General features: G+C 36.4%; 2 protein-coding genes across 4 annotated transcripts; one reads left to right on the forward strand and one right to left on the reverse strand.

The window, feature by feature from the left end:
- Positions 1-1681: 1681 nt before the first annotated feature.
- LOC113470279 (nucleolar GTP-binding protein 1-like) lies at positions 1682-4793 on the forward strand. Its single transcript, XM_026828588.1, has 4 exons — positions 1682-1800; positions 1934-2064; positions 2248-2375; positions 4374-4793. Exons 1-4 carry the CDS (start codon positions 1697-1699, stop codon positions 4566-4568), a joined length of 558 nt encoding a protein of 185 aa, XP_026684389.1. The 5' UTR covers positions 1682-1696; the 3' UTR covers positions 4569-4793.
- Positions 2811-19934, reverse strand: LOC103516089 (ras-related protein ced-10). 3 transcript variants are annotated; one of them, XM_008481043.3, is made up of 6 exons: positions 19916-19934; positions 19605-19683; positions 7624-7891; positions 7142-7256; positions 6608-6725; positions 2811-3465 (listed from the first exon to the last, which is right to left on the reverse strand). In XM_008481043.3, the coding sequence occupies exons 3-6, from the start codon at positions 7788-7790 to the stop codon at positions 3239-3241; spliced, it is 627 nt and encodes a 208-aa protein (XP_008479265.1). In that variant the 5' UTR covers positions 7791-7891; positions 19605-19683; positions 19916-19934; the 3' UTR covers positions 2811-3238. The 3 variants fall into 3 exon arrangements, with proteins under 3 accessions (XP_008479265.1, XP_017302401.1, XP_026684388.1); XM_017446912.2 differs by lacking the exon at positions 19916-19934 and adding an exon at positions 16820-17009 and having other exon boundaries at positions 19605-19822; XM_026828587.1 differs by lacking the exon at positions 19916-19934 and having other exon boundaries at positions 19605-19821.
- Between the last annotated feature and the right edge of the window lie 2830 nt (positions 19935-22764).

A 22764-nucleotide genomic window follows, 5' to 3' on the forward strand; every position in this document is an offset into this window, starting at 1 on the left:
TTAAATCCCAACAGTAAAATTTTATTAAAACAACCAAAGCAGTGCATTGGGTATTGAGAGTAAGAGGGAAACAATTGATGGATTTCTTTCCGTCTACAACTACACCCAAGTATGTAGCTAATGAAGGTGAAGAAGATCGCGCACAAGGCCATTGCTAAGAAAGTGGGCAAGTGGGGACTCAAGGGAGAAGGAGATCGGTTCATTGGTACCAAGAAGCCGAAACATTTGTTCTCTGGAAAGCGAGGCATCGGCAAGACAGACAGAAGATAAACAGTTTCTATCCAGGTGCTATGCATGCTTGTTATTATTCAATGTATTTCAGAGTGCATGCGTTTTATCTATTGGGAAACTCAACACCGGAGAGTCTGAGACTGTTATACAAATCATTACCATCAGATAACTTGAATCTTCATGAATATAATGTGTTTGAGTTGCAAGTGTAACATGATTTTTGGAAAGCAACCAAAACCAAATATCAGGTGTTTTATTTGAAATTGGGGGAAAAAAAGAAACAGCAATGGTTATGGTTAAGAATCAATAAGTAATAAATCGGGAAATCTGAAGCTAAGAATGAATACCACACTTCACCATTTCTATTCCAAGTGTACTCTGTCTACGATGTCTACATTCTACATTGGAATAAATATTATATTATCCATCCTAATTCTTATTAATCAATGACTAATCTTTTTACAATTAAATTTAATGTAATGCTCCACACGTTTGTTACTAGAGTTCAATACAAGCTATCTATACATTTTATTAATTGGTTTATATTTTGCGTTCATTTATTTTTGTAGAGGACCGTTATGTAAGTAAGAACCGACCTTCCATTTTTTTTTTTTTTTAACCCAAAAACACGAAGTAGGAGGTATCTAGGTTCTAGGTATTAACTACCGACTTACCTATCTACTTGAGTAAAAAAATGTGTCAAAACTCATCATACACTTTGGAAAGAGAGGAGATAAAAAACGCCTTTCAGGCCGTGGTTATGAACAGGGCTGAGATGAGCTCGGACGACGTGAGATAGCTGTCCCGGCGGCAATTTTTAAAATTAACAAAACTCAGGCACGATATAAGGTCTCAGGGGTGAAGCCCCGGGAGCGCGAAGTGCGACCTTATGCACACCCCGCGAAGCCCCGAAAGCGCGCAGCGCGACCGTAAACAAGGGAGTGAGAAGCGCGACCGTAAACAAGGGAGCGAGAAGCGCGACCGCATGCACACCCCGCGAAGCCCCGGGAGCGCGCAGCTTGATTGTGTACAAGGGAGCGCGATGCGCGACCGCATGCATTAGAAAAAAGGAGTGAAATGCCCCACAAAAACACAAATGTGAAAAAAAAGGCCAAGTTCCTATCCAAAAATGTCGTCCTATAAAAATGATGAGATCAGAAAATTAAGGCCAAGTCTGCATCAGTTTTTCGTGTCTACTGAAAATGCTGAATCTCAATTCCTTCAACCTTCTCTCAATTTCAGCTTGGCTATGTTTTTCCTTAGGGGTTTCCATTATTTATTTATTTATTTGAGTAGGAAAAACATGCCAAGTTGAAATTGAGAGAAGGTTGAAGGAATTGAGATTCAGCATTTTCAGCAGACACGAAAAACTGGGAATGCAGACTTGGCCTTTATTTTCTGATCTCACCACTTTCATAGGACGACATTTTTGGATAGGAACTTGGTATATTTTATTTTAGCTTGCATGTACACATTTGTTTTGCAGAAACTGGATGAGTTGGAGAAGGAAGAGGCACAACGTGAAGAAGCAGGATATTATGCTGTACCCAAGATAGAATATGATCAGACCAAACTTGGTATATTTTATTTTAGCTTGCATGTACACATTTGTTTTACAGAAACTGGATGAGTTGGAGAAGGAAGAGGCACAACGTGAAGAAGCAGGATATTATGCTGTACCCAAGATAGAATATGATCAGACCATGATTGAAATCAAGGAACTAGCCAAACAGATCCGAGACAAGAAGTCCATTATGAGACAAGATGCTCTGCTCATCAAACAATCTACCAAACCCAGGCTACCAAGAACTGCACTGTCCAAGAATAGAGAAGGTATTTTCATTGAATTCATAGCTCCATTGGTCCCCTAATAGAACAAATAAGACCAGTTTGCTCCCCTCGAACGGTTTGTCCGATTTTGATAGAATTTGTCAAAGGACATTTGCTCAGTAAGTATTGGTCTGCAGTGATTAGTATAGTTGACTGATGTTATATTCTCTTTTGTGTTCGGATCAGGTGTGGAGGCGCGTGCATCTCGATCTCGTGGTAGATCAGTGGAAGGTCCTGGTGGGAAGAGACAACGTCTGGACTCGGAGGGAAATGCTGTCACTGTATCCAAGTCTCGCGCTCGCTCCGACTCCAAGGTAAATTATTGTCAACCAAATCTAATATTCACAACAGAATCCTCTTCATTTCTTTTGTCAACCTATTCGTTCTCTCCTCTTACTTTCCTATCAATACCACACAGCGTTGCCTGTTTAATATGTACTAGTGGTTGACCCGTCCTTTGTACGGGACCACCACACACACACATCTACCACACACACACACACCCACACACACCAACCACCACCCACACGCACACCACCCACACGCACACCACCCAATACACACCCATCACACACACTACACACACACCACACACGCCCACTACACACACAGACACGGTCGCGCTACGCGCTTCTTATGTCCCACAGTGCAGCATAATAGGCATAAATATAAAACGTGGACTTTTTTATTTTCAGACACAAAGCACAAAAGTATAAAAAAATAGTTATGACAGTCAATAAAGTAATAACATATAAAACGTGGACTTTTTTATTTTCAGACACAAAGCACAAAAGTATAAAAAAATAGTTATGACAGTCAATAAAGTAATAACATGTATAGCAAATTCGCAAACACTGTATTTATGTACAACTTACTAACTATTGACTAAATTGAATAAGAAATACATAGTTACAAGGGCCGAATTCAGTTCAGACATACAAATACCTACACACTCAAACAGGGATTTTCACGATTTATTATGAAATGAACTCTTAAGTGGAAGTAATGATGATGATTACTTGGGTAATCGGTGGGATTTGAATATTTTATTATTTATAGAGAACCGATATACAATGTATGTATTAACAGCAGGATCCTAAGCATCCTGATTCATTATGAATGAATGAATCAGAATAATATTATGGTTGAAGGATTGGTATGGAACCAGATGAACTGTCTATTGTAAAACACAGCAGGACTTGTCTTGTTTTTTGACCGCACTTCGGACCGCGGCTATGAACACTTGATCCAATCCCTCATTGAGTTTGGCCGAGCATTCCAGATATTCGGCAGCCTTGATTTTCCTCCTCATTTTCTTGCCTTGAGAAGTGCTCACCAAATCAACCTCAGCGGCCTTCTTCTTGTCGATGGTTTTATTTTCTGATCTTAAATCTGCTTTGGTTCCTGAAATGGGGGGAACATATAAATATGTATTAGAAGATAAATAAATAATAAATGTTGAGAAGCAAGAAAATGTATCGACCCACTGCCGATGCCGCCCTCAGCCAATAGATCAGTTGCGCTTACTCGGGTGATGTTTCAAAGTCATAGAGCAGGAAAAATTAGGACCAACGGAATTTTTCTTTTTCTTCTTCGACTTCTAGATCCTGAGATAAATCGATTTAAAAAATACCGGTAAATCGTGAACTTTGACGTCACGGCATACGCTCCCGTAGGCGATGACGTCACATCAAATGTCCCGAGCAAAGCTCCCTCGCAGGCAACGCATTAATGTGTTTGTGCGCATACGTTTCTGCGCAGTTCTTTCTGCTCCTCCGCTAGCGCGCTTGCATAGTGGCGCTACCTAACGGACGAAAAAAAAAAAAAAACTGCTTAAAGTCTGACATCACACATATTTGAACTCTTTCATTAGAACGGAAAATAAAAATTCAATTTTCGACCTTTTACAGTTATTTCTTCGGAGTTTTCATCTCAGATTTGAATTTTTCCCAACTTTTTACATAGGAATCGACCATTTATTATTTGGTTTTTTGATGTATTGTTTTGTGTTTGCATGTATTGTTTTCGGTTGTTTAATGTATCGTTTTGTGTTTGCATGTATTGTTTTTGGTTGATCAATGTATCGTTTTATGTTTGCATGTGTTGTTTTCGGTTGATCAATGTATCGTTTTATGTTTACATGTATTGTTTTCGTTGATTGATGTATCGTTTCGTGTTTGCATGTATTGTTTACGAATGATTGATGTATTTATTTTGTGTTTGCATGTATTGTTTTCGGTTGATCAATGTATCATTTTCGGTTGATTAATGTATCGTTTTCGGTTGATCAATGTATCGTTTTGTGTTTGCAGGTGACACCTCGCGACCAGTCCGGTCTACGAGATCCTCAGGTTCTCATGAAGGTGAAGAAGATCGCGCACAAGGCCATTGCTAAGAAAGTGGGCAAGTGGGGACTCAAGGGAGAAGGAGATCGGTTCATTGGTACCAAGAAGCCGAAACATTTATTCTCTGGAAAGCGAGGCATCGGCAAGACAGACAGAAGATAAACAGTTTCTATCCAGGTGCTATGCATGCTTGTTATTATTCAATGTATTTCAGAGTGCATGCGTTTTATCTATTGGGAAACTCAACACCGGAGAGTCTGAGACTGTTATACAAATCATTACCATCAGATAACTTGAATCTTCATGAATATAATGTGTTTGAGTTGCAAGTGATGATTTTTGGAAAGCAACCAAAACCAAATATCAGGTGTTTTATTTGAAATTGGGGGAAAAAAAGAAACAGCAATGGTTATGGTTAAGAATCAATAAGTAATAAATCGGGAAATCTGAAGCTAAGAATGAATACCACACTTCACCATAACATGATTTTTGGAAAGCAACCAAAACCAAATATCAGGTGTTTTATTTGAAATTGGGGGAAAAAAGAAACAGCAATGGTTATGGTTAAGAATCAATAAGTAATAAATCGGGAAATCTGAAGCTAAGAATGAATACCACACTTCACCATTTCTATTCCAAGTGTACTCTGTCTACGATGTCTATATACATTCTACATTGGAATAAATATTATATTATCCATCCTAATTCTTATTAATCAATGACTAATCTTTTTACAATTAAATTTAATGTAATGCTCCACACGTTTGTTACTAGAGTTCAATACAAGCTATCTATCTATACATTTTCTACATTGGAATAAATATTATATTATCCATCCTAATTCTTATTAATCAATGACTAATCTTTTTACAATTAAATTTAATGTAATGCTCCACACGTTTGTTACTAGAGTTCAATACAAGCTATCTATCTATACATTTTATTAATTGGTTTATATTTTGCGTTCATTTATTTTTGTAGAGGACCGTTATGTAAGTAAGAACCGACCTTCCATCTATACATTTTATTAATTGGTTTATATTTTGCGTTCATTTATTTTTGTAGAGGACCGTTATGTAAGTAAGAACCGACCTTCCATTTTTTTTTTTTTTTAACCCAAAAACACGAAGTAGGAGGTATCTAGGTTCTAGGTATTAACTACCGACTTACCTATCTACTTGAGTAAAAAAATGAACCCAAAAACACGAAGTAGGAGGTATCTAGGTTCTAGGTATTAACTACCGACTTACCTATCTACTTGAGTAAAAAAATGATGCGTGAAAAGAGGACAACCAAAGGTCTATTTAGCGTAACAGACAGACATACACACATATGTAACAAATCTACAATTTTATTTATATAGATATAACTAGTGGTTGACCCGTCCTTTGTACGGGACCACCACACACACATCACACACACACCCACCACACAGTCGTACCTTAATGATTGGGAATTCCTTTTAGTGCTTTCTTAAAATTCATATGCATAGTGGATTCTAAACTCCTCCTGGTTACGCAAGCGCAATGTGTATTCCCGGCTTTCTTTTACATTTCAATTTCTATACACTGACGTGCAGAAAATTTGGAACAGATTGACTTTAAAATGGCTGTAACGGTGTTCAATGAAAACTGTCCTAAATTTTTTGCATTCCAGTGTATATTGTATCCATAGCAACTAAAAATCAATCGAAATTGGTCGATGGCAAATGAACGCGATTAGTATCCAAATAGAAGAGAAGAAAATATAGAATTTATTTTTTCATTGAAGTTTTGACCTCAGATTTGGATTTTTCACAAATTTTTACATAGGAATCGACCATTTATTTATAATTTTTACGAATTTGCAACTGCTCCATTATCTATGTAGTGATGTAGTATGTATCTCAGTTGAAATGTTATCAAATCGTATGTCTCATTTTTAGTTCGATTTAATTAGGTATTAGATATACATATCCTCTTTATAATATGTACCTACATTGTACATATTAATTAATAAATAATTAGTATTAGTAAATCGTACCGACTAGTATGATGGGGACTTTGGGACAATGGTGCTTGAGTTCTGGATACCATTTGCTTAAGATGTTTTCAATATAGGGATGTAATTGTGATTTAGCAATAAACAATTGAAAGAAAAAGTTCCAAATTAAAGAAAAACTGAAGATCGAATTTTTAGTAAAAAGTATTAGTAAATCGTACCGACTAGTATGATGGGGACTTTGGGACAATGGTGCTTGAGTTCTGGATACCATTTGCTTAAGATGTTTTCATAGGAAGATGTACTGCCGATTGAGAAACAGAGAAGAAAACAGTCGGTCTGAAATGAAATGAAGCAGAAAAGAAGAGATGAGCAATGGAAGGTTAAGTAGTAGACCTACTCGTAATTTCATTGAGACTGCAAAATGGGACATTTGTTCAGTAAGACAGTTACTAACCTGCTCTCTCCTATCAAGGTCTTGTGAGCTTATAAGATACCTATTAATAATTATTAAAAGCTCAACTTATTTTGCCTTTGGTTGAACTTTTTATGTCACGGTAACTCTTAGAAATTTCGTTCCTATGCTATAGTGTGATTCAATTGCAGTGAACTGTGTCTATAGGAGTCAGAAACAACTATCTATGTGGTTCAAATACTCCTGATTGAAATATTGGAACCCACCGCCACCTCCAGGTTGAAAACCAAGTATCTCCTACCCTCAGTAAATTATAAGGTCCAGGTTTGGTGTGACTTACATTTGGGTATGACATGGGTCTGAGTCGTTCATAATCTTCTTGTCCTGCCGTATCCCATAGTGTCACATCATAGGTTTTATTATCCACTGTAATCGTGTCTGGGTAATTGTCGAATCTGAAACATTTTCAATTCATAATCCAGAGTTCTCAATATTTTCTCTAAAGGCTAAGATTCCACATTATTTACTCCTCACGAGGCTATGTTATTAGCTTATTAGAGAGTTTTTTTAGCGCCCCGTTTACTGAACTCTTTAACGTTATTTGACCTAAAGGGCCAGGTGAACCTATAGACCCTCGACAAATGTAGAGTGCCTCAAGGCATGTGAATTCGATGCTGCTATTTGTCAGGTCAGTATGAGAGGGTAGATGGCGTCAGTTATTGACTCACTTGTAGAACGAATAACCAAAGCTGAATCATACATTTAGAAATGAAAAATTTGCAACTTTCATAGGTACAGGTATACATACATAATTATACTTACACTGTTGGGACATAGTCTGTGGGGAATTTGTTTTCCGTGTGAGTTATCAGGAGGCAGGTTTTCCCTACCATACCATCCCCTACAGTGGTCACCTTCAACGCTTTGTGAACACTTTTGCTTTTAACATCTTTGTCACCACCCTTGGTTGTTTGGGCTCCGGATAACATTTTGTTCTTGCCTATAGCTTCTGGTTCTTCTCTGCGGATATTGGGTGCTGCAGTTATATTTAGGTATGCAGAGAAGGGAAGCGGAGTTGGTCAATTTATATCTGGAAAAAGAAATGACAATAATGAATTTCATTTCATAATCACTTGACTTAACTTTCTTGACTATCTCAACGATTTTGTCTTGGATATTTTGTGTGAGGTATTGTTGTTTTCGGGAATAGGACCTTCTCCATTTCCATAACACAAAAGCTTCATAATTATGAAATTTGTTCTGTATGCTATGTTAGTGTTCTGGTACAATTCGTAAGGAAGCTGGAACACATTGCTAGTCATACTTACCTACATATTGTGCTCTAAGGTCACTTGTGTTATTTAAATCATCAAGCGCATTGTTGTAAGTCGTGTGTCTTGTGATCTCTTGATTGGTTTTAATTAGAAACAATAAAAAAAAACTTCTAGATAGACCGAGTGTATGATGTGTAGGTATTGTCAAGAGCTCTGTTTGTACTTTCCTTTTAAGCTTCTTTATAATAAAAAAAAAACTTCTAGATAGACCGAGTGTATGATGTGTAGGTATTGTCAAGAGCTCTGTTTGTACTTTCCTTTTGAGCTTCTTTATAAACATATCATGGCGTGTCAAAGAAATATTAAAGATCAATCCATGATTATGACACATAGAACCTAGGCTTGTAGGTAACTTCTAGATAGACCGAGTGTATGATGTGTAGGTATTGTCAAGAGCTCTGTTTGTACTTTCCTTTTAAGCTTCTTTATAAACATATCATGGCGTGTCAAAGAAATATTAAAGATCAATCCATGATTATGACACATAGAACCTAGGCTTGTAGGTATAGGAGGTAGGTTGAATGAATAGAGATAACTAAAGAAGCTAGAGCTGCTTGAATTAGGCCTGCCACTTTGAGCAAAAATCATGAGAGATGGGTAAGATACTTTAACACTTGGATATGAGTAGTATGTAGGTTGCAGGTACCTATGGTAGCTAATACTAGTTGAGATATTTCACGGAAATCCTAGACGGTCAAGGAAGGACTACTTCCCCGTTCCAATAAAAGGCAGGAAAATCACAAAAGTTAGAAGGAAAGTCAGTTTATTCTGAACCGAGATATTTGTTCCATGATGACTTCATGAAACATGGAGTGGAAGACAGCTCCGTTATGTTGTGTAGCATGGATATGGATATTATCAATAACATCCTGTAGGTTTAGCGGGGGTGGCGTAGGTTTACAGAGCGTTATGTTCATAGACTCGCTTGTACTACCGCGAAGCGGGAGTAAATTGAACAAATGACAGAATTAACTTAACAAGGCTGAATTCTTTACATAATTCAGTATTTAAGGTTTTTTCTGAGGTGGAATGAGCTCAGGAGTGGAAAGTTATTAACTTAACCATGGAGCGGAATAATGTTAATGCCCGCTCATTATTAGGATAAAACTAGTGGTTGACCCGTCCTTTGTACGGGACCACCACACACACACCACAACCATCACACACACCACACCCATCACACACACATACCACCCACCACACACACACACACATACACACACACACACACCCATCTCACACACACATCCACTACACAGATACACACACACGGCCGCGCTACGCGCTCCCTGACATGTCCCACAGAACAGCATAATAGGCATAACTTTGAACCGCCGCCATTTTGAATCAGGATGGAATGTGACAATTTCAAGTAGCCTATGTCACCCGGAGTACTCTTCTTAACAACCACAAAAAAATTCATCAAAATTGGTCGAGCCGTTTTTGCGTGAAAAGAGGACAACTAAAGGTCTATTTAGCGTGACAGACAGACATACACACAGACAGACGAATTTTTTCTAATGTGATTTTTGGAATCGAGGATGCTTAAGGAGTAAGAATAACTAAAAATTTCACGATTCTAAGCAATGTACAGTCAAACCTACAATTTTATTTATATAGATAGAAACCTCGCGTCCTTTTTGACAAACAAGTAGGTAGGTACCTACCCAACCGACCTACGAGTACGTAGCCACATATTATAGGTATTAGCCATTAATGATTGACTTAGGATATTATTATAGGGGTTGGTAGTTCGTATCTAATTGAAGACATATGACATATGTAGGTACCTATCTATTAATTGACGACCGACATTTGTGGCAAGCATTCACTCTTGGAACAGTTGAATTAACGTACGTTCTTTTCTATTACAGTCAAACGGTGGTTGAGTTTGCAGGGATGGGATATTTTATTTTTTAGCTTTACATTAAGTAGGTACCTACATACGTTATGAACTTATGAGACATCATATTATAATATTATGTGACTCTTTGTTGATTGTTTGTTGCATCTTAAATGAAATGGGTACAGAAAGAACTTGGATTGAATTGAATAGTTCACTCGTAATGTTCACAGAAAGAGCCATAAAGCATTCAACATGTGTGTCTGTGCATATGTTCCCATATCATATCACACAATACAGGATGTTCTAAATAATGACCCAACTCTACTCGGTACAGCTAAACCTTATTTATTAAAGACAGATAGACACCCTGTATATAATACATGTCTCCGTATTTCCGTTATCAAAACTAATCGTGTTTTGTAGTTTTCTACAAATTCAACAACCCCACCGAATTGTTTGTTTGTTTTATTGAACAGATATACAGGGTGTTCATTTAGTAATGTCCATCTTCAGATACACAGAATCCCTATCATAAATGAAGGAGTGTTATCTTGTCTATAGGGGGTGTGCCTATGTACCTACCTATAAACTACTGTGCAGTTCGGTAGTTTTTATTTAATATTATTATTATTTTTTTTTTTTTACTCAAAACTAAAATATTTAAAAAATACTCATGTAAACCAGTAACAGATATGTAATCGTGCCGACCACACACGTTCTGACTGTCATTATAAGTCAGAAACAGATATGTAATCGTGCCGACCACACACCTGTGTATTTCTTATGGTGATTTTAGCGATCAAAAATTGATCATATCTCAGGACGGTTTAGTTTTTTGCAAAATCCTTTCTTATTGCACACCTAGACCATAAAAGGAATATTCCTACCAAATTTCAGCTTTCTAGGTGTTGTGGTTCTCGAGATAGAGCGATCAGTGTGTGAACTATGAAATGTGAACTGTGAATGAGTGAATGGATCTTGTTCTTATAATTAACTCAAACACTCAAATGAAACGATTCAAAATATATTTCTTATTGTAGTAGATTTGTTGTGAGTGTTGAGACTTTTCAGAGTAAAAAAACTTCTGTAGTTCTCTACTAGATATCGTGAAAAAAAATCTCTACTAGGAAAATAAATTTGAAAAAAAAAAAAAAGTACTCATATGAGTACCGGTGTTTGAGGTATCGATACCACGAAAGTATCGGTCGCTCGGTATCGCGTAGTATCGAAAGGAAAGTATCGATACTTTTTTCGTATCCCTATAGCCCTATACATCTACAATCTACAATTCTACAACCTACAACTTGTATTTTCATTTCGCTACAAATTGTTAGAGTTTATTCTTTATTGGTATCCCTATAATAGCCCTATACATCTACAATCTACAATTCTACAACCTACAACTTGTATTTTCATTTCGCTACAAATTGTTAGAGTTTATTCTTTATTTCCCTATAGCCCTATACATCTACAATCTACAACTTGTATTTTCATTTCGCTACAAATTGTTAGAGTTTATTCTTTATTTCAATTTCCTACATTTGTGGTGTTACCGTGGTGTTGCCATAAAGTAACTTCAATTAATTATTGCAATATTGAACTGTATGATTGCTAATGCTAAATAAGAAAATAAGAAAGCTTCTCATCTCATCTAAAATTCCATTAGTCTGTTAGGCCATGTGGTTCCAATGAAAATGTGTCTGGGATCGGGGCTGCGAAATTACGAAATGCTTGCATAATATATCAGACCCGCAGACCCCACCCCATCAAGATTTTTACTTTCTATTACCTACTACCTATCCATCTTTTTTATTGGTGTTTCACATCTCTTATCTCTTTTATTAGCCTTTTTTATTTCTTGGCGATGAAACACCTTCACGGGTCTGCTATGTCCTCTGATGAGTAGGTGTGTCTATTATCAGATATTAGACAAGAAGGGACACGATATCATTTAGGTGCCAGGTCATCACAAGAGCACCAGAAATACCTATGTCTATGTACCTACCTATCCAAACATTTCAATTATTACATGAGGAAGTTTTTATTTTTGTTCATAATTATTCATACCCAAGTGTGTAGGTATAAATTTACGTTTCATAAGTAATTAGACTAATTAGGAACCTAACACCTACCTATAACTTCAGTACCACCTACCAATATCATCGTGTGCAGATCTGAGTGAGGACATCATGCACAAAACCATTTCATATTGGTTAGAGTAGATTTATGAGGTGTCGTCAACTCCACTCAAGGTTAATTTATATTCTGCGTAGGTAATGCAGAAGAAGACCGTAAGGTTCCTCTGTTAGTATAACATTATCAACTGGTATCATATACAGGGTGTCCCGCGAACGACTGTACAACGCTTGAGGGTTGATGCAGGGCCTAAAGGGCTACCAGAAAAACCTATTTGGACAAATCCGATTTTCAACAGGGGCGGAGTTATTCAGGATTTTCTGTTTTTCGAAGTTTTTTATACCTTGTCCTCTTAAAACGCCTTTATCTTTTGAACTAATAAAGATAATAAAAAAATGATTATACCCTTGAAAAGAAAACAAAATTTGCTATAAGAAAATTCTCACATATTTGGAAACGCTTTCCCTCAAACACAACCAGAGGCTTGAGAAAAAGATTTTTTTGTATCTCTTTAAAAACTACCATTTTTTCAATTCAAATTTTCTTCAATTTTCCACTGAAACCAAGAATTTGGAAGTGTTATCTATACTTCAGAGATGAAAATTGTGGAGAAACGAGAACCTGCGTTTTCTATGTAAGATTTTGTTTGAACTCTTCAAGTCTTCAGTTAGACATAGCTCTCAGGTGCTGGCCAAGAATTTGGAAGTGTTATCTATAGGTACTTCAGAGATGAAAATTGTGGAGAAACGAGAACCTGCGTTTTCTATGTAAGATTTTATTTAGTGTCGAGTGTTGTAGTGAGCGCCACAGTACCTACCAACAACGTCATACCTATACCTAACTCATAAAATGATTTGATATTCAGCTACTAACACAATGTATTAACTATTAACAATGCGGTAGGTAGGTAGATGAGATGCCATAAGTGAAATTTCATGACAACTCCATCACCCAGGGTAGGCAGATACTCGTATATACAAGTAACAAGTTTGTAGGTACCTCCTCCTTAGATTAACGGAAATGCAATGCTTGTAAGAATGAGGGTGCTTTAACCCCATTACACATTCAAGTGCTGGGTTTGGGGAACCCGGAAATAGTATATGGGATGGGATGAATAAAATAAATACATAATAGAACCCTCAAGCCATCTGAATGCAACATGTGTTGGGGTTAGTTAGAGGTGGGTGATGCTCTTTGAGATTACGATCCCATTGATTTTTGAGTAGGTACCTACCTATATTAGGTATGCACATGGTGGAAGGAACAAAGAAATAGATCAGGTATTTACTATTTACTCATACTCATTCTTTTATTGAAGATCTTATTTATTTATTTATTTATTAGTAGAGAGATTACCTGTTTTGTCGAAAAGATGTAATTATTATGTAGATGCAGAGTACATACCTATAAGTACGACACTATTACACTCGACACGACCATAATACAACAATCCCACCTCTTCATTTTCCGCTTTAGATTTAATATATTAATATTGGAATCAGCTCCCATGGCGCAGTGGTCACTGCACTCGCCTTGCACGCGGGAGACCCGGGTTCGATTCCCGGCGGGGTCAAGAAATTTGTATGGATTAATATTGGACAACCACTTCAATCCACCCCACACAGCGCATAAAAAAGCTCATGTAGGTACGTAGGTACAAAAGACTTTTCTCTAGCTCTTATATCTAATGAGTCTAATGACAGATCAAATAAGAGCCCATAGCCCTATACCATTTCTCAATGGTCCCATTAGTTCATGACCATTTTTAAATGAAATTAATCGAAAATAGGTAAATAATAATATGTACCTACTTGAGTGAGTGGAGTTTTTTTTTTTCTCCTTCTTTTTCTTTTCTTTAAATGACGTTGTACAATTGTATTCATTGAAATGTATTTTTGATGTCATATTATGTACACTCCTTCTTTTTCTTTTCTTTAAATGACGTTGTACAATTGTATTCATTGAAATGTATTTTTGATGTCATATTATGTACAATAAAAATAAATTGAATTGAATTGAATTGAATTGAGTAAATGGTTTTATTGAATTTAATTTTTCAAATCTCTGGTTATTCAGTACACTTCCTCTCATTTTTACTACAGTAAATGGTTTTATTGAATTTAATTTTTCAAATCTCTGGTTATTCAGTACACTTCCTCTCATTTTCACTACAGCACCTGGCACTGATATCTCTGTATATTTATTAAGTAGCACCTATGTACGTGCATGCTGAACCATCCTCTACTCACAGGGAGAAGAAATTTGGCACTTTAACTCATATCCTGTATGACCTTTTTTTCCAGATCCCTATTTTTTACATACCTACATGTGATTACCAGCAATATCCCAGCAAAAAATCCCCTACGGAAGGGACCCTTAGATATCTAATTTCAACCCTTGTTAAAATGAGTTTTTCATTTTTTTTAGTTTCGAAATTAATTTTTGATGTCCGGATTTTGACAAAATCATGAGAACTACCTAGGTACCTACGACGAAAATAAAAGCAAATCTTCCTCTTCCAGCTTCCTCTTTATATCATTTTGGTACCCACATACATACTGTACTTGTACAGTAGGTAATATTGAACTGTGTGAGAGCAGATGTGTCATGTTCAGAGACTCAGGTTTTGAATGCCATGTATTTCAAGTCCTATTCCTTATTTCTACTAAAGTATCACCACTACCTATATATAACCCCATTACAGGTATGAGATAGTGTGACAAGATGTTGAAAAAAAAAAAAAAATTATGGCAGGCAGTGACAGACATGGTCTACATTCTACAAAGTGCTAAGGAACTAAAGTACTTATTCCAATATTTGGGTTTGACGCCAAAAGCAATAGAAGCAGTGACGTCATCCTATAAATATGGTACCTACCTATCTAATCTATGTATAATAATGTACTTTATCTATATATATCGTAAGTAGTCGTATATATATCTCGTCTATTATAATGACGTCAGTCGTCAATCGAGATATCGAATTGTGTAAGAGTTAATCAGGTACTTTTGGTTGGGTGTGTTTTTTTTTCTTCTTCAAATTTTGTATTATGTACCTAGATGTAGAAAATAGTTATGAAATACTTAGCTTTATCACTTTCCGAACTAATCTCTGAAGTTAAGAACCATCGAGTGTAACTGAGTCTGGATGAGTGACCGGCAGGACACATCATGTGCTGTGTTTTGAAACAGCAATACGAGTACCTATAACACATTGAGTGCCGCGTTCGACATGGTATAGGTACATCAGGGTGTCTACCAGACTGGAAAACCGGGAAAAGTCAGGGAATTTCATGGAGACTGGAAAAGTCAGGGAATTTCACGAAAATAGCCAAAAATCGAAAAAAGGCAGGGAATTTTTCAAAGCCTAAAAAAAATACAAAGAAAGATTTCAATTAAAAAAGTATGCAACCATGAAGGGGCACCATATAATCTCTCAAAAATTTCGCCTGCGGCGCTGAAATGTTGTCTCTTCATGAAAAAGTTTTGGAAATATTTCAAAGCCTATAATACGAGAAAAAGACTTTGGTCAGTAAAAAAAAGTATGCAACCTTGAAGGAGCTACTTAAATTTTCTCGAAAAAAAATTTCGACTGCGGCGCTGTCATTTTGTGTTCTATAGAAATGTATTGGGGGGAATAACTATACTCGTCTTGTACAAGTATTTAATTACATAAAAAACTGACACATGACAAGCTACAGGTTACATACTTACTGAAAAGTTTCGCCTGCGGCCCTGAAGATTACACCTTTGAGAAGTCTGCTTCTCTACTATTGTAGACCAAAATCTTCAAAAAATTCGCCCGCGGCGCCAAATTTTGTGTTTTTGATAACTAAGTTTTTTAAAATTAGAGACCAAAATTTTCGCCTGTGACCATAAAAATTTCAAATTCGTTAATTCTGGTTTCTATAAATTGTAGCTCACAATTTTCAAAAATTTCGCCTGCGGCGCTGCTCATTTCCCCCTTTTTTGTGTTAACCTTCATCCCCCCCAGGATATGTGAATGTGTAGACTGTATAATGACAAACTTCAGGTTCATGCTTTTTAAAAATATACTCCTGCGGAGCTGAAGATTAGGATTTCGATGAATTTCTGAAGACTTCAGACCAAAATGTTCAAAAATTTCGCCTGCGGCGCTGTTATTATATTCTTAAAAAAAAAAAAAAATGCCAGTTCACTTATAGTAAATACCTATTAGGGGCCCAAAGCCAGATCAAAGAGAAATGGCTGTAGTATCTTGAGGTCATTATCTAGGTCAAAGGTCATTTATCTTGAAAAAATTTGGCCTGCGGCGCAGTTATTTCATGGTGTAAATGGAGGACTCAAGACCTTACCCTAGTCGGATGAAAAAAGAATAAAGAAATTTAACAGGTTTGAGAATATTGCTTGGAAAAAAAAAAAAATCGGCTGCGGCGCAGTGGGAATAGGGCGGAAAATCTTGGAAAAGTAGACTGGAAATTTTGAAAAATTGGACTGGAAAACCGGGAAAAGTCAGGGAATTTTATTTTTCCGTTTTGGTAGACACCCTGCTACATATACTATGACGTTTTTCTACTCGGGAGCCAGTATGTTACTATGTTTATGCTGGACTCCCCTGACCCTTCTGAGCAAGGATAGCTGAAATTTAATATGTATGTACCTTTGACAATGACATTCAATGTGTTAACCTCAGATCAGCCTTAATAGTGGGTATCCCTACCTACCTCTGTGACTTAGTGGTCAAGGGCACTGACTCTCAACCTGGAGGTGCTGGGTTCGAATCCGGGCCAGGGGGGAAATTTTCTGACCAAACTTTTCCGTTCTTTGGATAGGCATGGATGTAAAAGAATGTGCCTTGAAATAATGCCAAAGCGGTTCCAAAGAATCCAAGGTACAATCTTCTTGTGAGTCTCTCTACAGACGAAAAAGAATAATAACTTTTTTAGGCAGAGGAGAAGTCATTTTTCGTTTCAGGAAATTTCGAAATAACTTTGGGCTTTGAGACCCTTCCCTTCTATCATTGGCTAGATATATTCGTATGTTAGGATTAGGACTATGGCACTGTGGTGCTAATGAATGATAATAATAATAAAAAAAAAAAAAAAAAAATACCTATGGATAGAAGAGAGGGAGGAAGAATTTGTTTTAAAATATACATATGTATACGACTGTACCGGGACTTTTTCCCCGATCTGTATACTTAAAATGTAGCTGTATACTTAATTTATCTATGTACTTACTTAAAAAATAGCAAGCAATGGCGGCAGTGTTGGGACCAGTGCGGTGGTAAGAGGAGGCTACTCCATTCACATTATAAAGTTACACAATCAACTTCACGTAATACATCAAGGAAAAGGTAAAAAAAAAAAAAAAAAAAAAAAAAAAAAACTCTGATTATAATCAAGACAATAGAATAACAATATTCTAGAAGGTGTGGTCTCTAGGCAAAACAGCAACAACAATAATAATAATAATTGTGATGAACTCAGGAGACTTCATAACCTGGAACCTACTGTGAGATTAGGTAATGTAATGGTAATGACATTCAGATTCATTAAAATTATAATAAGTAATATCATTAAGTTGCCGTAATAGGTATACATACGAGTACACACTCGTATCTATCTCCCTGAGCTGCACACCCTCGAACATGACACGTAGAACATTTTGAGAACCACTCTAATTAATTTCATATTTCCTTTTTCATCCTGTAGGTATTGAAGTTATCGAAACTCGAATGATAAGCATGGTCGCAACACTGCTTGGTAGATAGATGTATAGGTACTAAAATACTAATAATAATAATAATAATAAAAAATCGTGCCACATCAATAGTAAAGGCTATAGGCTATAAGATTTTAAAGTTGGTCGCAGCCCACAGCCCTTGGTAAAATAGCGACTGACTTGATTATTTATTTTAATTTTTTTCTCATTATTATTGTGTGTTAAAATAATTATTTATCAAATTACATTGAAAACAGAGTTATTAAACTATGCAGATAGGTATGACCACAACAGACGTACATTGTAGAGGTTTACAATAGAATAGAATTTACCTTGTTTATCCTGCCAGAATGAGAGTCATTATTATTGTGTGTTAAAATAATTATTTATCAAATTACATTGAAAACAGAGTTATTAAATTATGCAGATAGGTATGACCACAACAGACGTACATTGTAGAGGTTTACAATAGAATAGAATTTACCTTGTTTATCCTGCCAGAATGAGACTGAAAAGTCCCTTTACTCCCGCAGTCTAAACAAGGTCTTATTTATTTTCATAGGTAGGTTTTACAAATATGCAAATACGATATAAATATAAACCTTGTTTAAATAATACAGGGTGTCCCAGAATTTATGCTTTAATTAATTTTCTCGGAGCCTGTTCGAAATTTCGAAAAACAAAAAAACCCGTAACTTTTTGATTTTTGAAGCGGACATTTTGGCAATATCGCGATTCGCGAAAAATTTCGCGAAGTCCCGAATCGGGTACCAACTTTGGATTTTTAAATTAGAACCCTATTTTTTATTGCATATTCGTTTTTTACGTTAAATTTGAAATATAATCGACTACTCACTCGATTTTTGCGATTCGCGGTTTTCGCAGAATTCGCGAAAAACGCGAATCACAAAAGTGCTTATAAAGTACAAGTGTGACCTATCAAATCTGAGTGTTTTTTGCTCCCAAATCTTATGGTCTCATTATTTTTTCGATTTGGTCCAATATTTCGCTGTTTGCTATTTGCGCGGTGTTCGCGAAATCCGCGAACAGTCAAAAATGAAGTGAATTGAAAAAATATTATCACAAGGTTTAGAAGTAAAAAACAGCATGATTTGGTATGTGACACACGTACCTTTAAATAATGAATTATAGGATTCGCGGATTTCGCGAACAGTCAAAAATGAAGTGAATTGAAAAAATAATATCACCACAAGATTTAGAAGTAAAAGAAATCTTGATGGGGTGGGGTCTGCTATATTATGAAATAGGTATGCAAGCATTTCGTAATTTCGCAGCCCCGATCCCAGACACATTTTCATTGGAACCACATGGCCTAACAGACTAATGGAATTTTAGAAGTACAACCTCGACTCTTCAAAGAATCGCGACTCTTCAAAGAATCGCGATTCTTTGAATTTAAGAATCGCGATTCACGATTCTTTTGGAATATTCGACTCTTTGAATCAACTCAGAGAATATTTACCCATCCCTAAACCACATGGCCTAACAGACTAATGGAATTTTAGATGAGATGAGAAGCTTTCTTATTTAGCATTAGCAATCATACAGTTCAATATTGCAATAATTAATTGAAGTTACTTTATGGCAACACCACGGGAACACCACAAATGTAGGAAATTGAAATAAAGAATAAACTCTAACAATTTGTAGCGAAATGAAAATACAAGTTGTAGGTTGTAGAATTGTAGATTGTAGATGTATAGGGCTATATCCTAGTAGACTTGCTGTATATACGTACTTACTATAATTTCTGAAATCACTTACCCCTAATGGCTATTATTTCCCCCGGGGTTTTCTCTCCAGTATCCAAACAGATCGGACAAAATTAATCATTACACTATATCTAGTTGAAAATTTTGTAAGATTATTATTATTATTATTTACCTATTATTTATTGTTTAGTTAAATGTCTATTTTTTAGGGCAAAAAAGTATTCAAAAGAGCTGATTGAATAATGCTTTAATCCTTTGATTGAAACTTATATTAATTACTCTTATTATTAATAATAAACTTTAATAATTATAATATAATAGGTATTTAAGTAAGAAAAAATAATAATAATAAAAAGAAAATACTGTGTAACTTGATGAATACTGTTTAACTGATCAGAGATGACTGATGACTGAACACTGAACTATTCAACTGAGTCACTCCTTCCCCTTCCCTTCATCCACTAGGTAGTTGGTGTTGATGTGTCATGGCTCTCGCTAGCTCTACCAATATTCTATAATTATCTGATTCTACTCTATCATAAATATGTACATACATCGTATAGGTGGCTTAGAACTAACTATTATAGCTAACAGGCTATAGGCTGTTACTTTTGCCACTCGATGCTCGATGGTTGTTGATGTATAGGTGGTACCTATTACATACTATTTATTATTATTATTATTATTATTATTATTATTATTATTATTATTATTATTATTATTATTATTATTATTATTATTATTATTTTGTAATCGTGCCGACCACACACGTTCTGACTGTCATTATAAGTCAGAAACAGATGTGTAATCGTGCCGACCACACACGTTCTAACTGTCATTATAAGTCAGAAACAGATATGTAATCGTGCCGACCACACACGTTCTGACTGTCATTATAAGTCAGAAACAGATGTGTAATCGTGCCGACCACACACGTTCTGACTGTCATTATAAGTCAGAAACAGATGTGTAATCGTGCCGACCACACACGTTCTGACCGTCATTATAAGTCAGAAACAGATGTGTAATCGTGCCGACCACACACGTTCTGACTGTCATTATAAGTCAGAAACAGATATGTAATCCTGCCGAGGTCAGTCAGACCGTCTGAGCGTGATTGGCCGTCATGAGGTAGGGAAGTAAATACATAAATACCTAAGTACCGAAATTATTTTTTTTTTTACAATTCGCCCGAACGCATTTTACATGCAATTACACGGGTGATTACAAAACATACATTTAATACCTATTAATACATAATATGAATCTTAATACTACCTACCTACGTCCTACCTATGTAAACAAGGGAGAAATACCTACTCTTCTGTTCTCTCCGAGGGGAAACGACCCCCGCCCAAGACCGTCCTACACACCTCCTTGAACCTCCTCGGCGCCGTAGAAAGATCGAGATCAAGAGAATGTTTGCTGTATAACATTAAACCGGATGGAATGGTTGAGTGAAGGTACGAGCTTCTCAGATTTTTGTTAATATAGAAAAAGTCAGGATTTTCTCTGTGTCTTAGTCTCAAGTCAGGAACACATAGAGATATCTGATCCATGACCCGAGGGCAAGATATAATATTGTGTATAGTGTTATAGATACACATCAGTAGACAGATGTCTCTACGGACCTCTAAGCTCTGTAGATCGAGATGCTCGCACAATACACTAGATGCAATGGCATTGGGGTAGGCTGGATAGAATCCGTTGATTTTCCAGAATAGATGTTTCACAAATTTTGATTGTACTCTCTCCACTTTATTCACTCCTTCAATAGTTTTTGTATACCTACCTATTAGGTACCTATCCAATAACATCACCTTTACCCTAGGACGGTAATCAAACTGTTATCAAATTAATCAAATCAAATAATTCTTTGTGGTAGTGAGTGAGAGAGAGAAAGAGAAAAGGAAAGTTTTCACGTTTGTGGACATCACAGCATTACTAATAGGTACCTATGTCTCTCCTTTGCAATCTTCCATATTTCAATACCTAATCTTTTTACAGTGGTAATACGTAATACCGCCACTGGTCGCTACTCGATTAAAGTAGCTATTTAACTGTCCTCACGAGGCTGAGTGCACACCGAGCTCGAAACACAGAGCCGAAAAACTTCGACCCCGGAAATCGAATCTCCGGCGTGCAAGTCTAGTGTAATACCCACTCGGGCACGGAGTTTGCTTGGTAATCAAAATTCAAAATATTTTCTTTTCCTACCATGCAGATTTAGAGAAAATTCAGTTTGAATGTTTAATACTAATACATATTTAGAGATAGGGTTTGTGTTAGAATCAGTGTACATACACTTGGTCGTATACATATACTAGCTGAATTCCGTCGCTTCGCTCCGGAATCCTGCTAGTTCATCCCGAGGCATGGCCAAACTTGTGGAAAAGGCATGGCCGAACTTGTGGAAAATAATAAAAAATACGGTCGCGCTGCGCGCTCCCTATTAGCTGCATAGTTATCAAACTAAAAACATAAACGAAACTCAAAATGTTGGTCGAGAGCGGAACTTTTCTCTCCCGCAGTCTCTGCACTCTGTGTATTTCTTATGGAGATTTTAGCGATCAAAAATTGATCATATCTCAGGATCGGTTTAGATTTTCGCAAAATCCTTTCTTATTGCACACCTAGACCATAAAAGGAATATCCCTACCAAATTTCAGCTTTCTAGGTGTTGTGGTTATCGAGATAGAGCGATCAGTGTGTGAACTATGAAATGTGAAATGTGAAATGTGAATGAGTGAATGGATCTCGTTCTTATAACTTACTAGTTCATCCCGAGGCATGGCCAACCTTGTGGAAAAGGCATGGCCGAACTTGTAGTCATCAAACTAAAAACATAAACGAAACTCAAATATTAGGCGAGAGAGGAAAAGTTTTCTCTCCCGCAGTCTCTGCACTCTGTGTATTTCTTATGGGGAGATTTTAGCGATCAAAAATTGATCATATCTCAGGATCGGTTTAGATTTTCGCAAAATCCTTTCTTATTGCACACCTAGACCATAAAACGTATATTCCTACCAAATTTTAGCTTTCTAGGTGTTGTGGTTCTAGAGATAGAGCGATCAGTGTGTGAAATGTGAAATGTGAACTGTGAATGAGTGAATGGATCTCGTTCTTATAACTTACTAGTTCATCCCGAGGCATGGCCAACCTTGTGGAAAAGGCATGGCCGAACTTGTAGTCATCAAACTAAAAACATAAAC

The sequence above is a fragment of the Diaphorina citri genome, unplaced genomic scaffold (assembly GCF_000475195.1).
Source record: "Diaphorina citri unplaced genomic scaffold, Diaci psyllid genome assembly version 1.1 scaffold1487, whole genome shotgun sequence".
Classification (NCBI taxonomy): domain Eukaryota; kingdom Metazoa; phylum Arthropoda; class Insecta; order Hemiptera; family Psyllidae; genus Diaphorina; species Diaphorina citri.

Bases quoted from the DNA above. Each gene is read 5' to 3' on its own strand.
- LOC113470279 (XM_026828588.1), top strand. From the start codon at position 1,697: ATGTACACATTTGTTTTGCAGAAACTGGATGAGTTGGAGAAGGAAGAG. The intron at 2,065-2,247 runs GTATTTTCATTG...TGTTCGGATCAG, and splicing joins ACTGTCCAAGAATAGAGAAG to GTGTGGAGGCGCGTGCATCT. The intron at 2,376-4,373 runs GTAAATTATTGT...TTGTGTTTGCAG, and splicing joins GCGCTCGCTCCGACTCCAAG to GTGACACCTCGCGACCAGTC.
- LOC103516089 (XM_008481043.3), bottom strand. From the start codon at position 7,790: ATGTTATCCGGAGCCCAAACAACCAAGGGTGGTGACAAAGATGTTAAA. The intron at 6,726-7,141 runs GTAAGTCACACC...ATTTCATTTCAG, and splicing joins GACCCATGTCATACCCAAAT to ACCGACTGTTTTCTTCTCTG. The intron at 3,466-6,607 runs GTACGATTTACT...CCCCCATTTCAG, and splicing joins AGTCCCCATCATACTAGTCG to GAACCAAAGCAGATTTAAGA.